Source organism: Pecten maximus, chromosome 4 (genome assembly GCF_902652985.1).
Source record: "Pecten maximus chromosome 4, xPecMax1.1, whole genome shotgun sequence".
Taxonomy (NCBI): Eukaryota; Metazoa; Mollusca; class Bivalvia; order Pectinida; family Pectinidae; genus Pecten; species Pecten maximus.
Genome location: NC_047018.1, coordinates 48,346,366 through 48,365,403, shown reverse-complemented (window position 1 = coordinate 48,365,403; position 19,038 = coordinate 48,346,366). Strand labels below are relative to the sequence as shown.

General features: G+C 37.1%; 2 protein-coding genes across 2 annotated transcripts in view; both read right to left on the bottom strand.

Annotated features, from left to right (window-relative positions):
* The window catches only part of LOC117326598, a 69,399-nt gene that overhangs the window by 26,355 nt on the left and 24,006 nt on the right, over positions 1–19,038 (bottom strand). Inside the window, exon 2 of the mRNA XM_033883356.1 lies at positions 12,667–13,595. Coding sequence (XP_033739247.1) covers positions 12,667–13,594 — 928 coding nt within the window. The 5' untranslated portion in view covers position 13,595. The remainder of the gene's footprint in view (positions 1–12,666; positions 13,596–19,038) is intronic.
* On the bottom strand, positions 17,506–18,696 carry LOC117326309. The gene is made up of 2 exons (XM_033882998.1): positions 18,260–18,696; positions 17,506–18,059 (listed from the first exon to the last, which is right to left on the bottom strand). Exons 1-2 carry the CDS (start codon positions 18,521–18,523, stop codon positions 17,619–17,621), a joined length of 705 nt encoding a protein of 234 aa, XP_033738889.1. The 5' UTR covers positions 18,524–18,696; the 3' UTR covers positions 17,506–17,618.

Genomic DNA, 19,038 nt, shown 5'->3' with positions numbered 1-19,038 from the left:
ATGAAATGAAAGCAAAACACCCAACAGAAACATCAATGAAAAAGAAAGAAAAGGCATTAGAGCAACAGCGAGCGCGCCAAAGAAAATACAGGGAAAAGAGAAAAAATGATCCTGAATTTGTAGCAGAATTAAGACGAGTGAAACCCAAACCCAAAACCAGACAGGCAATTCAGTCACAAAGAGAGTACAATCGTATGGCAAAGCAGAGAGAAAGAGAAAAGATGACATACCAAAAAAAAGAATGGGTTAAAAGGAAAGAACGAGAAAGGAAGGCTAGGAAAAGACAGCTTAAGAAATGCAGTGTCAGTGCCCCAAGCAGCAAGGAAGTTGGAAATGACCACACATCACCCTTTTCTTCCAAAAAAACAGAATGGAACGTCACATGTAAAGCAAAAAAGGCATTACCAAAGTCTCCACGGAAATTTGCAAAAATAGTACAAAACCTTGTACGTAGCGCATCGCCAAAGAAACAAGAGATCCCAGAGGGATCTTGGCGCCCACCATTGAATGATCTTCATAGGTTCCATGTCAGATTGTTCTTTTCCCTACTTTTCCCTTCATTTTACTAATCTGTGCAAATTGAGACATCCCTCCAGTACTTTTCAAGGGAATCCTAGCTATATAAGAAATTTGAGATTTAACGATAATGGCTGTTTGTTTGCCAGGTTGTTTTCAGGACAGACTGGTCCAAAAATGCAATACAAGGGACCAAGGGGAACCTACTTATGAAATTTGAGAAAGATCCATTCAGTACTTTGAGAAATAGAGATAACAAACTTCATTTGTCAAAATCCAAGATGGCGGTCTGTCGGCCATATTGTTTTCCAATTGATCTCAAAATGCAATAAGCATAACTAGGCACCAAGGGAAACTTACATATGAAATTTGAGAAAGATCCCTTAAATACTTTCTCAGAAATAGTGATAACAAACTTCAATTGTCAAAATCCAAGATGGCTGCCTGTCGGCCATGTTGTTTTCAGATTGGTCTCAAAACGCAATATGCATAACTAGGCACCAAGGGAAACTTACATATGAAATTTCAGAAAGATCCATTCAGCACTTTCTCAGAAATAGTGATAACAAACTTAAATTGTCAAAATCCAAGATGGCTGCCTGTCAGCCATGTTGTTTTCTGATTGGTCTCAAAACGAAATATGCATAACTAGGCACCAAGGGAAACTTACATATGAAATTTCAGAAAGATCCATTCAGTACATTCTCAGAAATAGCGATAACAAACTTCAATTGTCAAAATCCAAGATGGCTGCCTGTCGGCCATGTTGTTTTCGGATTGGTCTCAAAACGCAATATGCATAACTAGGCACCAAGGGGAACCTACATATGAAATTTCAGAAAGATCCATTCAGTGCTTTCTCAGAAATAGTGATAACAAACTTCAATTGTCAAAATCCAAGATGGCTGCCTGTCGGCCATGTTGTTTTCCGATTGGTCTCAAATCGCAATATGCATAACTAGGCACCAAGGGGAACCTACATATGAAATATGAGAAAGATCCCTTCAGTACTTTCTCAGAAATAGCGATAACAAACTTCAATTGTCAAAATCAAAGATGGCTGCCTGTCGGCCATGTTGTTATCCGATTGGTCTCAAAACGCAATATGCATAACTAGGCACCAAGGGAAACCTTCATATGAAATTTGAGAAAGATCCCTTCAGTACTTTCTCAGAAATAGCGATAACAAACTTCAATTGTCAAAATCCAAGATGGCTGCCTGTCGGCCATGTTGTTTTCAGATTGGTCTCAAAACGCAATATGCATAACTAGGCACCAAGGGGAACCTACATATGAAATTTTAGAAAGATCCCTTCAGTACTTTCTGAGAAATAGCGATAACAAGAATTGTTTACGGACGGAGGGACGGACGGACGGACGGACGGACGGACCACGGACGCAGGGCGATTTGAATAGCCCACCATCTGATGATGGTGGGCTAAAAAATAGAGCTTGGAAAAAGCAAAGTGGATGAATTTGAGAGTACAAGTATCACAGTTGATGAACTTACCAAAACAAAGATAGGGAAATTAGCACTAAGAGAACTAGCCAAGTCAGCGGTGAACAAAAGCAAAAGATTCCTTGCCAGGAAATTCAAAACCCCTAGAAGATCTCTGGCATCACTGGCAGGAATGAAGAAGAAAGGTGCCAAAAGAAATGAAGTAAATGAAGCCATTAGGAAGTTCTATACCAGAGAAGACATTTCAAGGGTTCTCCCACAGAAGCGATATTGTACGAAGGAGGGTCCAGGGTACCTAATGCAGGTGTCGATATCCGAGGCTCACGCAAAATTTAACAGAGAATCTGGGATCAAAGTGAGTCTGGGGCGTTTTGCAGCAAAGCGGCCAAGAAACATAAGGAAAATTTCGAATAAATTTCGAGAATACTGTTGCTGTTATTACTGTGTAAACATCAGAAACAAAATCTTGACCCTCAACAGACTGATGCAAGATAAATCAAAAACTCTACAAACTGAAGAGGATATCCTCAAAGTTTTGCTGTGTCCAAAATCTGACAGTGAAAGATTCTACAATGCCAATTGTGTTAATGGGACATGTGAAAGCTGTAACAACTACGCTCAGACCTTAAATGACTATTACAAGGACATTGGAAATGACAAGAAAGTAACATGGAGCAGATGGGAATACAAAGATGTAAATGGCAAGAAAAAAAGGACGCTTATCACAAAGACAGGGACAAAACAAACACTAATTGAAGAACTCTTAAAGGATGTTATACAGCCATCACAAGGAACAACATATTTCAAACATGTACACACATACAAGTGGCAATCTATGCAGTTCAACCAGATAAAAAGTGAACTCCCAGACAAATGTGTCATGCAAGTAATGGACTTTGCCAAAAACCGAGAAATACGGTACCAAGATGAGATCAAATCTGTCTTCTACACCGTGGAACAGATTACAATGCACCCAATTGTTTCCTATTACAGGACAGATGAAGGTATTGTACGGGAAGCTGATATCATTATATCTGATGATCACAATCATGATTATCAGGTGGTGGAGCATTTCCAGTCCACAGTAAATCAACATTTAAACATGTCTTTAGACATAGATGAAATGGTCTTATTCAGTGATGGGTGCAGTTCTCAATATAAGTCCAAGGGACCTTTCAAGCTGCTGTCAAAGTCGCAAATACCCGTAAATCGAAACTTCTTCGGATCTGAGCATGGGAAGGGAGATTGCGATGCTGAAACAGGGATCATTAACAGAGCTGTTGACAGGGCCATTGTTAGCAGGAAAGTTATTATTAACAACGCTGAAGACATGTTTAGATTTTGTAAAGAGAATCTGGAGTTAAATGAGACAATGACTAAAAGGAAATTTTTTTTTGTACCGAAAGAGGATATTTCAAGACAGAAAGAAGTTGATGTAAAAACTGTGCAGGGAACCAGGAATTTACACCAGATTGTCAACTGTCCTGGGACCAACATACTTGAAGTGCGAAACCTGTCATGCTTCTGCATTGGTTGTAGGACATGAAATCGCAACAACTGCCCTAATGCAAGATTTGTCAATGCATTCGGAAAAGTGGACATGGGGGAAACAAGGAAAAAGAGAAAGGAAAAAAACACTGATGAAATCAGCAATGGACAGAACGAAACAAAAAAGGAGAACATACCAGAAACTAGAAATTCTGCGAATAAAGGGAATGGAAGAGACCAGCAAAAGAAAACATATCGGCAACAAGAAATTCTGCGAATAAAGGAAAGAGACCAGCAAAACAGACCATACCACAAACAAGAAATTCTGCAAATAAAGGGAAGAGACCAGCAAAAGAAAACATACCAGAAACAAGAAATTCTGCGAATAAAGGAAAGAGAACAGCAAAACAGAACATAAAAGAAAGAAGAAATTCCACAAATAAAAGAGAGAGACTGGTAGCAAAGGAGAACATACCCGAAACAAGAAATTCTGGGACTAAAGAAAAGATACCATCAAAAAAGAAAACACCGGAAATGGACTTTTCAAACATTCTGGATGAATTTCAGCATTGTGCGACATACGAAGCACTGAAGTGCAAAGTGTATTCTTTCTCAAAAAACATGAATGTCCTTGATATCAACTCACTCACAAGTAGGCCTACTATCATCGAAAACAAATTTTCTATTGACAAGATTGCATCCAACCTCATTCCATCTGATCTTAATGCTTCAGTTTATCCGGCGCGAGTAGCTGCAGACGGCAATTGTTTGCCACGGTCGGTTTCGGCGCATGTGTGTGGCAATGAAGATAAGCATGAAGAGATGAGAGTAAGGATAATTATGGAGTTGGCAAAAAATGAAGATGAATACTTAGATTACCATCATCTGTGTAGAGGAGCTATTTATTCAGATCGGGAAGCAAGGAAGCTCCCAGGCATTTATGCTTGTTATTCTCCAAAGTACACATTTGGAGATATTCTTACCGAAAATACAATCCGGAGTATTTTTCAACAAGAGGTTTTAGAAGTCTCAAAGAGGGGATCATATATGGGCATATGGCAGCTATTTGCTGCTGCCACAGTGATGAACTGTGTAGTGAACTGTGTGTACCCACAAAGAGGAAACCCCAATGTTCGCAAAGATCTTAATAGAAAGATAATGCCCATAGGTGCTGCCAACCAGGAAGTTTACCTCATGTGGACTTCAACAAGAGAAGATATGGGGTCCTCTCATTGGATTCCAAACCACTTCGTCCCACTTTTGCCATTGCAAATTCCAGCAGAGTTTGTGGATGACAGTTATTCAGAAGAGGAGAAGGACATGGAACTATCTGGCCTCAGTGGAATTTTGGAAATTCTTGAAAATGATGTAAGTGATATCTATAGCCAAATGTATCCAATTAAGTTGTTATAGCTGTACATAACATGAATTACCCATATACAAATTCCAGATACTATTTACTAGCATTTAAAAATGAAAGCAACTTCAATACAAAAGGAACACTGCATGTATTCCTCACTGTGAGTGCATTTTTACAAAATTTTATTTTAAGGTACCTTATTTATCTGCAAATTTATAAGCCTATGCTCATAAATATGCCCACTTCATTAGTTGTGCATATTTGTTGACATCGATTTTACTGGTCTATACATGGTTCAAATTAAGCATTTCCTAAACTTCACTATTCAAATTTGTAGGGGAGGAGGCTTATTGAAGACAAATATAATGAAATATAATAATTGATGTTAAATCTGTTCCAGGCCCTCGAGGACGATGACCAGCTTTCCCTGCTTGGCTTTCCAGATGATGATATGACATTGATGTCCATGATGGAGGAACAGGTAAGGGCTGTTCCAGAATTAACCATATGGGAGGGGTGGGATGCACATTTTCAGAGACCCCACCACCCAACAAATATTATTGAGATTTAAAATAAGGAATAATGTGCAGATCTGGTTTTAACCTTACCACCCATAATATATTAATACAGGTGCCTCCCACCTTCCCCACACGATTAATTATGGAATAGTCCTAATAATTTGCTTGTACTATTTCTCTATACTTGAAAGGAAAACAAAGCATTGATCTGTATGATTTTCTTGTTGGTAATTTTCTCTCATCTTTTTCATCTTGTAGGTACAGAAAACAAGGACTATGGGGACCGGTAACCAAAGTGAGACGAATCAAGTGCAGCCACTCTCTAAAAGGTAAGGGACAAGACATGTCTGATTTAGTGATGTAAACCCAAATTTTTCTTTTATGATTTAACCTTGCTTGCAAAATATTTCTTCACTGGCTGATGAAGTTATGTTATTAGCCCATTATAACGTAAAAATGACGTCTCAATTTGTAACATCTGTTTTGATTGGCTGATAGAGCGGCATATTATAATTTCTCGGAGGAAAGAATCCTTTAATATATATGTTGATTTTCACAGGGATTGTAATGTTTAATTTTGAGGTTATGGCTCCCTAATATCAAAACATATTCAAGTTAATACCTAAATAATATAATTATTTCTTTTTGCAGTTTCAATGCCCTAAAACAGGACATTGCAGATGTGAAGCTCCACGTCAAGGTAGATGTTCATAGCCCTGCTGCTGTTAATGACGAGCATCATGCCACTGTAGACACTCGGCTGCCTTCTACTAATGATCAGCCTCCTGCCGCTGTCGATGTTCAGCTCCCCACTACTTTAGACATTCAGTTTCCAGCTGCTGTTGTTGATCAGCCTCCTGCCACTGTCAATGATCAGCCTCTTGCCACTGTCGATGTTCAGCTACCCGCCACTGTCGTTGATCAGCCTCCTGCCACTGTCGATGTTCAGCTACCCGCCACTGTCGTTGATCAGCCTCCTGCCACTGTCGTTGATCAGCTACCCGCCACTGTCGTTGATCAGCCTCCTGCCACTGTCGTTGATCAGCCTCCTGCCGCTGTCGATGATCAGCCTCTTGCCACTGTCAATGTTCAGCTACCCGCCACTGTCGTTGATCAGCCTCCTGCCACTGTCGATGTTCAGCTACCCGCCACTGTCGTTGATCAGCCTCCTGCCGCTGTCGTTGATCAGCTACCCGCCACTGTTGGTGATCAGCCTCCTGCCGCTGTTGATGTTCAGCTGCCCACCACTGTCAATGATCAGCCTCCTGCCACTGTCAATGATCAGCCTCTTGCCACTGTCGATGTTCAGCTACCCGCCACTGTTGGTGATCAGCCTCCTGCCACTGTCGATGTTCATTTCCCCACCACTGTTGGTGATCAGCCTCCTGCCGCTGTCGATGATCATCTACCCGCCACTTTAGACATTCAGCCCCCAGGTGCTGTTGATGAGCAGCCTCCTGCCACCATTGATGTACAACCCCCCACTGCTGATGATGTTCAGCCAAGGTCAGTTTAAAGAAAAAGTCCACGCAATTAATTTCCTTTGATTTGACAAATTATCTGTGTCAAGACAAGCATACACCTTAAATGTTTGGGAGGAACAAAGATAAATTATTCAAAATTTAAATATTGTGTTGTAACATTGTGCACATGCATGTTCTTTTAAAAAAAAATCTTATATGGCCCATACAGCTTTAGTTTGAAATACAAACCTCGGTGAAGACCTTTCCTCCGATTCAGGTCTGTCCTTGACACTATGGTTTAATTTTTGTTACTGAACAAGTCTATTTATCTTTATGCTGCAATTCCAAAATGGTACTTGTATTTTTGGGCCCAAGTTTTATTAAAAAAGCTACTTTTATGTGTTTTAATGATCTTTCAGTTATAAGTCAGGGCAATTCTTAAAAATTGCTCATGGCACAACAATTCTACCTGCTGTTGTAAGTATTAGATGATCAGTGATAGTTTTGTTAAAAGTTTTTTAACTTATTTTATTTTACATTGAAAGTTAATAAAAAATTACTTTCAGATTAATAAACGTACATCTAACAACCCCCACTAAGTTTAAAGGTGCAAGTTTTGTCTGTATGGTGCAGAGCCTGTCAGAGGGCATGCTAAAAATAAGGTTAAAAGAACCCACACACACATCCAAATGTTTTTGTTTTTTTCTTTCTCAGTTGTTCAACTGTAGCCTTAACTGTTTCATAAAGTTTTGATTTGTTGTTGATGTTTGATAACAGTTTGTTTTGTTTTATTTGTTGAGTTTTTGAGTGTTGCTTTTAAGAGATGCTCTGCAACAAGTACTATTCACAAATTTCTGTTAAAATACAAAATGTGTCATTGATAAACATGAAAATCTGTTGTAATGCACAGTAGTCACTCTGAGTAAATTGTACAAGTATTGCAATACTACATATGTGAATTTAAGAAAATCTTAAGCCCCCATATTGCAAAATTATATACATAATGAATTACACGGATAAATAGTACAAATTCAAAAAAGACTCCCTACATACATACAGCACATTATACTCAGTTCCGCTGTATTGACCACTTGGTAATGATAAGGTCTGTACCAAAATTATCTGGGAGGAATTCATGGGAGGCATTAACATTTTTCAGATGACCCACCATCCATCAAACATTGAAACATATTTTAGTATAGGGAATACTATAAGAATTGGGATTTTTAATCCCCTCCACCCATCAAATTTAATATAAGTAACTCCCACCCCTCCCACACAGATAATTCTGGTGCAGTTTTAGGCAACATTTTTCCAGTATTGATTATATTTCTGGTAGTTAAATACTTTTTCATATTTTCACAGGTGGATGATTGGCCTTTCATTCGGTATTATACAAGCTGTAAGAAAGGGAAGTGGCAGGAGGGGGATATTGTGCATACCATTGTGCATGATGATGTTGCTGGGCAGCTCAATCCCCCAGATATCATCATGCAAGGATCACGGATATTCTACATATTCAAAGGTAAATAATAAAATGAATATTTGCTTTAAAAAGTAAGAGGACAAATGCTGCAACAATGAACACTTTATATCAAATGTCAGTCAACATTATGATTCATTTGTTGATATTCCCCTGAACAAATTAGAGATACCAGGTACATGCTGGTAAACCCAGTTCAATCCATTTTCAGGTCTCTCGCACTAGAGTGCCCAGGTTAATATTTTCGAGCAGGATTTGAGAAAAGCAGCAGGTTACAAATAGCACAAGACAACATGTTTTCAGTTTATGTAACAAAATAATTCTGTGAATATCCCAAGACATCGTTTTATTTAATCTGTTCTCTTTTTCTTTCAGACCTGTAAAAAATACTTCCCAAGGCACGTCCCCACACAAGAGGCAGATCCTTTTTTTAAATGGCATGCATTTTATGAAATAAATTTTTTCTCTGCACCAAGACTGATAGATATTACGACTAACTTTTTGATGGTGAACTTCATATTCATCAACAGTAAGACGAAATCCACCGAGTTTACAATACATTGTCACAGTTCAACAGATACTCTGGGCAGGGCTGAGTTACCAGATGTCTGCAGTTGGCCATCTCGATCTTGAATTTAATTCTGTACGAGTAACGAGGTTGTAATTGGCGTTTCTATCAATATTTGACATGGTAAACATTCAACACGTGGAGCAAGAAATCTATGCTCACCTTTGGTTTGATTTAAAGTAACGTTTTCCTCGTTATTGTCTACCCTTTTGGTATATATTGTTCCAAATAAACAACAACATTCTCATATACTTTAAAAAAAAGAACTTTCCTTGCAAGACCAAGCATATTTTGTCAAATGTAACATTAGCAAAAGTCAAACATGACATTAGCAACAAAATGTCCTGTCAAATGTGACATTAGCAACAAAATGTTCTGTCAACACGTTACATAAGCAACAAAATGTTCCGTCAACATGTTACATTAGCAACAAAATGTTCCGTCAACATGTTACATTAGCAACAAAATGTTCTGTCAACATGTTACATTAGCAACATAACGTTCTGTCAAAATGTGACATTAGCAACAGTTATTAAAAGGAATTATGTTAAATGTACAGCTAAGACAATGGCCTCTGTAGATTTATATTGTGTAGCCATGCAGTCATAAAATAATTGCACATTAATCTTTTCGTCTTCGATATATATTAAGGAGAATGACACAATTTAAGAAGTTGCTAACGTCACCTTTTTCTGTCAAATTTCTGTCAAAAGTGACATTAGCAATTTCAAATTTTAAAATGCTAAATAAATAGTCATTTAAACTAAGTTTTGATATTTTTTTTAAATAATATTGCCTAAACATGGTAACATTTTAACTGTAATGCAAAATCATCATTCAATATTGAAGTGAAAAATGAAATGATGAGTGGGAAGTTTTGGAGCACCTGTACATGGAATATGTCGTAAGTCTCTCTCATCCACTTCATAATACCTCTGTGATTGCATGGGAAGATTACTGACCCTATCAGATGCACAGTGTCTAAAGGGACCTTCGGTCCAGGTGAGCTAAAAACGGCAAAATCGTAAATGTTCATCGGATCACCACTGATTTCGTCATTTTCTGGACGAACTCTTTTACGAAATGTGTTTTAACTTACATTATTGATTCGACACGATGTACAACGTTATCTTATCGTTGGTTCACACTTCGTCATTACAGGTTACGTTCAATGCATTGATATCGACATTGTTATTATTTAGACCATATCAGTAGCAATGTGCAGAAGAATTACTGAATAAAATATCTATATGCCTCATCTTTTGATGAGATTTGTTTATTTATTATAGCATCCATCCAAACCTGTGTTCTGTGCACTTGAACACTCGCTGAGGCACATGTTTATATCATTTGACTTGAATGAGAGTTGAATTTATGGACATCGAGCACCTGTGACTGTGCATGCATTTCGAGTAATCTCGAAGGCGCACATGCGCAACCACATCTCCTCACACACCCCAATCCCTCGCACCTACATTCAGAGATGTGACATGGAGCGGGACACACATCTCCTGCTAGTGCTAGCTGGAACCTGGTAAGGCAACTCGACTATTTATCATGTAGTGCCCATATAACTATAATATATTATAGTATCGTCTACCTACAACTAATATGTACATAGGACAAGTGTAGTCTACAATCACGCTAGTAGGTACGTAAATACGTCCGTATACAAGCTCGACCAGGTGTAGACTTTGCAGATTGGAGTCACGCATGGCCCAACATCACCTTAGAGACCAGCTGATGTAAACACCTTTGCATAGTGAAGTCAGCTTGTCATGTACATTCACAACAGATGGACCGATAGACAGAATGATTACTATATATAGGGCACCTGTATCTTCAATGAAGAACCCTAATAAGGGACCAAGGGGAACTTGCATATATGAAAACTGAGAAAAATCCACCATATTTTAGAATACTCCCAGTATTCTTTAACAGATCACAAACTTCAAATATCTACATCCAATATGGCTGCTAGTTGGTCAATGGTTTTCCCCATTCAGTCTCAAAATTGAATGGATACAGGTCCTGGCAGCCAACCAAACCGAAGATCTAAAACATTACTTACCCCATAAACAGAAGGTAATACTTCTGCTAATGCCAGTAAAAGAACTCTGACTGGCAGTGACCTGCATATTTGATGCAGGCCATTCAGAAGCTGGTCTAAACCACCATGAGGAACACCTACAACAGTCAAGAATTCTTGATTAAGTATCAAAAACATGCATATACAAACAATAGGCCAATGGACCTTAACGGTCACCATTATTTGGCATATTTGACTCCTGTGACCTTGAATGAAGGTCAAGGTCGTCCATTTGAAGAAATTTGGTAGCCCTCCATCCCACATGCATGCTACGCGTCTAATATGGGGTCTCTGGGTTATTTTGGTTATCAAGAAGAAGTTCTTTAAATTTATTTAGCCTATTTGATCCAGTTGAACAAACTTGGTAGTCCTTTAACAAAGCATGCTACAGATCACCTCTTGGCTTTTTGGTTATCAAGAATCTGATTTTAGCATATTTGACCCCTGCAACCTTGAATGAAGGTCAAGGTCGCGTCATCCATCTGAACAAACTTTGTAGCCCTTCATCCAAGCATTCTACAGATCTAATACTGGGTCTCTGGGGCTTTTGGTTACAAAGAAGAAGTTCTTTAAAGATTTTAACATATATATGACCCTGTGACCATCAATGAAGATCAAGGTCATCAATTTGAACAAACATGGTAGCCATTCTTCCCAGCATGCAGATCCTTCTATTGGGTCTCTGGGCAGTTTGGTTATTGAGAAGAATTCCAAGTCGTTGTAGATTTAGCATATTTGAAACTATTTGATACTAAGCAGGTTGAGCATGAGCTAGGGCCAAAATATGCATACCATATCAAATTGCCATCCTATGGTGTTAATTCTAAGTTTGCATTATTTCTGATGGCAATTAAACAAATCAAGTTCAAAAATGTGATTTCCCAATATAAACTATTATAGATGTTATCCCCTCCAAGGGACAACCTGAGACCCCATGGCCTTGAAACATTGTACATACCTTCATAAGAGTGTATTTTGCAAAATGTGATCAAAAGAAACTGTTTAGAAAGAATTTTGATTTTTTTTTTATATTATTTTCCAATCAATTGACCCCTTCATCAATAATTGAAAAGTTAGCTTCTGTAGCCATGCATAAGGGATCAGAAACCTTTTCGATGCAATTTTGGGCGATTCATTTTTTTCATTTTGACAGGATTTTTTTTAGATAAAACATCTATTAAGAACTTTCCATCCCTAAGTATTTGATTCTGCTATATATTACTAGTATCTGGGTCTTTAGAAGAAGATTTTTAAAACTTCAGTCTATTTGATGCTTTTTGGCCCCACCCCTCAGAGCCCTGGGGGTTTGGGCCCATATGATTTACAATTTCTGTTGACCTTTGGCCCAGGAAGGTTTCAGCAAAATTTTATCAAAAATGGTTCAAAAGATTTGGAGATGAGGTCGAAAATGATGGACGATGCATGACAACCAACAGAGAAATTGTGTTTACTGACGCAGGACAAAGCGCAAAAGGGGATAAGAATAGGTTGCTTGAGACTTTGTCTAAGGTGACCTAAAAATGTATTCAATTGAAAAAGAAGCCTACAAATTAAATAGAAAATGTAGAGGCCACTTACTGATCTACTTGATTGTGTATTTGTTTTGAGACATTAAAACAGATATTTCCAATACAATGTCTGGACCAGAATTCAGGAACTAAATTTACTGGCATACTGTTAAAATTATTGAAATTATTAAATATAATTAATGTCTTTTCATACCTTGACATCTCACTGACATGTCCCGGGTCCCAGAAGTAAGCTGTCGCAGGGGATCTTCTACATCATATGGAGCTGGATTATAACGATTTTTCATCGGATCACCACTGGTTTCGTCATTTTCTGGACGAACTCTTGCTGAAATATCTGGCACATGTCTAGCTGAAGTTTCGGTAGTTGCTCCAGCTGAGACAAGCATATCCTGGTTATTGTAGATATCATCAGATTGATCATCACTATGATTTTCCTGATCCGACTCAGGTTGGCTTCTGTGTATTCTCTCATCCTCTTCAAAATACCTCTGTGATTGCACAGGAAGATTACTGACCCTATCAGCAATTGATGCACAGTGTCTAAAGGGATCTTCTACATCATATGGAGCTGGATTATAACGATTTTTCATCGGATCACCACTGGTTTCGTCATTTTCTGGACGAACTCTTGCTGAAATATCTGGCACATGTCTAGCTGAAGTTTCGGTAGTTGCTCCAGCTGAGACAAGCATATCCTGATTATTGTAGATATCATCAGATGGATCATCACTATGATTTTCCTGATCCGACTCAGGTTGGCTTCTGTGTATTCTCTCATCCTCTTCAAAATACCTCTGTGATTGCACAGGAAGATTACTGACCCTATCAGCAATTGATGCACAGTGTCTAAAGGGATCTTCTACATCATATGGAGCTGGATTATAACGATTTTTCATCGGATCACCACTGGTTTCGTCATTTTCTGGACGAACTCTTGCTGAAATATATGGCACATGTCTAGCTGAAGTTTCGGTAGTTGCTCCAGCTGAGACAAGCATATCCTGATTATTGTAGATATCATCAAATGGATCATCACTATGATTTTCCTGCCCCTCATCAATGTCATCAGTTTTCACCGACTCCGAACCTCCTACACGAATTGATCCGCCCGATGCCATTCTGTAAGTAAAATAAACAAAGTATTACTTCTGAATTGTCTGTTAAATTTTGTTTTAATTTCTTTCCATTCAATATTCAATTCATGCAGAGTTAATTTGGGTCTGTTCAGTACTTTTTTGACACAAACAAATGATCAAAAATCAATGTTTATTAACCTAAACAAGAGGCCCAATGGGCCTGTATCGCTCACCTGGCTCTACAACAACTTTGAAGTTGATTGAGGTCATTTCTAAAGATACTATATGTTGATAACCTCTTTATTCACATATCATTGTAAACTAGTTTTATTCATATTACAAATTTTCTAGTCCTTCATTCCAGCATTCTATTGGCCTAATATCAGGTCTTGGAGGCTCTTCGCAATCGCGTGTTTACAGATTTAAGCCGATTTCACCCCTGTGACCTTGAATGTAGGTCAAGGTCATTTATTTGAACAAACTTGATAGCCCTTCACCCCAGCATGCTACAGGCCCAATATCAAGTCCCTGGGCCTCATGGTTATTGAGAAGAAGTCGTTTGAAGATTATAGCATATTTGACCCATGTGACCTTGAATGAAGGTCAAGGTCATTTATTTGAACAAACTTAGTAGCCCTGCACCATAGCATGCTACAGGCCTAATATCTAGTCCCTGGGCCTCTTGGTTATTGAGAAGAAGTTGTTTGAAGATTTTAGCCTATTTGACCCATCTGACCTTGAATGAAAGTCAAGGTCATTTATTTGAACAAACTTAGTAGCCCTTCTCCCCAGGATGCTACAACCCCAATATTAGATCCCTGGGCCTCTTGGTTATCGAGAAGAAGTCGTTTGAAGATTATAGCATATTTGACCTATATGACCTTGAATGAAGGTCAAGGTCATTTATTTGAACAAACTTGGCAGCCCTTCACTCCAGCATGCTACAAGCCCAATATCAAGTCCCTGGGCCTCTTGGTTATTGAGAAGAAGTCGTTTGAAGATTATAGCCTATTTGACCCATGTGACCTTGAATGAAGGTCAAGGTCATTTATTTGAACAAACTTTGTAGCCCTTCACCCCAGCAAGCTACAGGCCCAATATCAAGTCCCTGGGCCTCTTGGTTATTGAGAAGAAGTCGTTTGAAGATTATAGCCTATTTGACCCCTGTGACCTTGAATGAAGGTCAAGGTCATTTATTTGAACAAACTTTGTAGCCCTTCACAACAGCATGCTACAGGCACAATATCAAATCCCTGGGCTTCTTGGTTATTGAGAAGAAGTTGTTTAAATGAAAAAGTTGACGCCGGACGGCCTTCGGGCAGGTGAGCTAAACAACAATTAGTGTATATAACATATATAAATATGTGGTATTATTAATAATGAACATTTCATTTTGTTTGTGAATATGACTTATGGACCAACTATCCATATTCAGTGCATTAAAAACATGGACAGTTTCAATAATATATGGCACTGCATGGAGTATGTTTAATTGAAATGGACGATAATCTTGAACATTTCCATGGTTTACAGAAAATGAACTTTAATACATGCATGCTATATTCAAATGAAATGAACAATAGTTCAATTTTAAGAATTATAATTTATATATATCTCATGAAATTACTCTGTATGATGGAATGTATCATGCAAAATTATGAATGGAAGAGTGAGATGTGGTGTATAGTTATATGTAGGAGGTTAGATTATCTGTTCTCCATTATATTAACAGTTAATACAGATAATGTGAACTTTTTCATCAATCAAAGTAATAGCAAATTTGTGGAACAAATTTAAATGGTGAAGGGGCGTATATGACAGATAGAAATAGTCTTAATTATGTTATGTAAATAAACTGGTCCTGTCAAGCAATAACCAGATCTAGAGATCCCTAGGGAGTCTATACTGGGTGTCCTCCGTGAGGGACGAGCTGTAACCATAAAGTAAGGGCTAGGAGCCCAAAATAGGCGGAATCAAAATAAGAACATTCCATAAGAAGGAGAATCTAGGATTCCAAAAAGGGAAGATTCCATTAGAAGGACTATATCAATTAGAAGGAGGTTTTCTTGGATACTAAAATATTATATTCAGACTCTGGTTTAGAGTCGACAGTGAACATTTAAGTTCCAAGTATGGATGATGTATATGGGTGTGACTGAGAGCTATTGGAGAACTATGTACAGTACATCAATATAAGTTTTCATGTCTATAGTAAAATAAAACATGAGGAATGGCAACCTTAGACTACTGTGATATTTTGTGATACATGGAGAACAATTATTACATAAGGATTATGGCGGAAAACGATACTCAGTCATAGAAATGTCAAAGAAAATATAACATTCAACAAATCAAATTTCACTTAACTAGAAAAACAGGAGTATATCCTGGACCATTCGGGTAATTTTGACCCACGGCACGATACAAGTTTTTGTATGTTTGTATGGGTGCACCTAATGAGTGACCAGGGAGTAATGAGTGTCCAGGGAGATATTTTTCACGCCCAGGAATTCGTTAATGAAGATTTTTTGATAATTTTTTCTGTAACATACATATTATCCCATTATCTACCACCATGCAAATTCTCACTTCGATCGGACCAGTGCATATTATGTAAATGCACCGATGAAGTTGCAGTGCAGCGTGCACTCGGAGTGTTCCGGGCGTATTTTACACGCCCAGGAAGTCGTTGATTTAAATTTTTTTATTATTTTTTCTGAAATACAGATGTATACAGATTAAACCTTTATCTAACATCATGCAAAATATCGAACTTAAAATCTAAAATCAGTTTGAGTTTCGAACCGGTTCTGTAAACTTTCCATTTGTTGAGTAAACCAGTTTCAAACCACAGTTAAACTGAAACCGATTCATTCATTTGTTTCTGATAAACCTAAACTAGTTTATTAAACCATTCAAACCACCACCGGTTGTGGTTTGGAAGGTTTCGTATCTGAAAACAAGATGGCGAATGTTGTCAACATGCAGAATCATTCTGAATGTGCTCTTGAAGCGGCCACACTAAAATACGCCATAGGGAATTATATGCCATAGGTACGCCATAGGGGTTTTCCGCACACCATAGCAAAATAGAAACGATAGATTCACAAAATGAATTGTTTTTTGCGTTGGTATGTCCCTTTTACAGGTTCTGATGACGTTTTTTTTTAAAAAAAATGTGTACTTTGTAAGAAAATCGATCTTGTTTGCGCAGCCAAGTGAGAGCACTTTACACTAAAATACGCCATACGTGTATATTCACGCCATAGAACAATCAAAGTGTTATTTCTGCAAAATCAATGTTTTTTCATCGTTGTATATGTATTATACATGATATGTAAAAGTGTCATTAAATAAAAATGTGTATTTTGTATGAAAAACGATGATTTTGTCCATCACGATTTCCGAGTCAATCCCAAGGGAAGTAACTCTTACACTTACAAAATGAACAACACAATATTTGACTCACTATGAAACACTGGCCTATTTATTTATGAAAACACAAATCATAATGTAATATATACAACATTTGTAAAACAATTTGTATTTAGTAATACAAATAACATAAACAAATATAAATTGTGGTATAATCATATATTATTAGAAATGACCAGTTGCAATTAAATACTGAAAACTTATTTATTTTTTGTAGTAAAATAAAAATATTAATTTTTCAAATTCATGTTACTATCAAATCTACAAATGATATATTTAAAGAAATCATTATTGTACACATAGAATTATGATGCATGTGTATTTTCATTTTCAACAGATTAAATATTGAAACATATGACATACATTATAACAATATACATAATATATATCAAAACAGCTTCTATTTCAAAATGAATTACATAAATTTGATACAACCTTTTTATTTATTTTACAATGTCATAAATTTTCAAATCTAGCGAATAGTGACACACTTAAAGTATATGTTATATAACATTGTCTCTATTACCCATTATCAATAAATCAATCATTTTTAAGATTAAATGCTTGAAACATATTATAAATTACAAAGCGTAACATGACATAATAAAAGGTGTTTATCAATTTCAATCAATTATGCAAAAAATGGTCGTCTCAAAGCATGGAACTGGGTCCTGAGTCCTGAGTCGTTGAAATGCACTTGGTCACGGTCATAGTCCTCTGGAAAGTTAACTCTAATCTTGATGTATCTCAGTCTAGTCAGCAGTAGTCGATTTATCTTCTTCCGTTGTTTCTCAAAAGACGTCGCTGTCAGGCCTGGGGACTTGTCAAAGTTACCACGTCGCACAATCTCTGTAAAGTACACCTCCTGAATTCCAGCATGATGTAGGTCCACCTGCAGAGTCAGAAGTCTCTGGAAAATGTCGTTGGGGGATGATGTCGCTGAGATGTCATTTCCTTCTAGTTGGATGAGTACAACATCAGGGTTGTACTCTATCAGGTCTCTAAGTAGTTGTCTTGGAATCGAATCAGAACGCATGCCACCCTTCCCGAAGAATCTGACGGTGCCAGGAACCTACATAAGAAACAATAGTATGAATAAGCATAATATTTCATATTAGTGAACAAGATTGAAAAATTAAATTCAAATACCAACTTTGACAGTTATTATTATTGTTTTTTTTTTTTAATATTACTTGCATTTTGGGAATTACCCAACAAATAGAGTTTTTGATATTTATTCTATTCTCAAACACATTTGCTATCATTATTTACCTTAAGATCACCATGACAATATCTCTCAAGACGAGTAACATAGCTGCTCCCAAATACTGCAAACTTGGCCATTGCTGGGTAATAGATGAGTATGAATGTTTCTTTGTAGGGGGAAGGTAATAGAATTACATTATTTGAAAAATCATTCCTCCCTAGTACTGTGAAATTTTGGAATTCTTTAGACATTTTAATACGGTCTTCAGAAACTGTGTCAAAATTTAAACAAAAAATTAAACCGAAAAAACCTGTAACTAGACTGACCATAGGAAACAGAAAACTTGATGTTATACATACAAGACTCCGACATGGGTGTAGTGCGTTAAATGGTGACCTCTATAAAGTTAATATAATTCTGTATCCATTTTGCAATTGTTCCTTTCCTGTTGAAAACGCATTTCATTACTTTTTCGAGTGTAATCAATTCAATAACCAACGTGCAATTCTTTTGAGAAAATTATCAGTACACAATGTTAACATTGATTTGAAGTTGATACTTAATGGATCTGATGATCTAAGCGAAAAAGATAATGAAAATATACGTTTAATAGTCCAAGAATACATAAAAAATACTGAACGTTTTCTGTAGGGGTTTAATTTTCATGATTTATAGTACAGTGTATTTATATCTTCAGCTACATAATTATAGTATATATCTTATAATATGTATACAGAACGCCATGTAATGTTAAGCTTACTTTCTATATAAATTATGGGTACTGGTATGTCAAGTGTATTATTTCTTGTCACCTATAATAATTAATGTTGTGTTTCTTTTATGT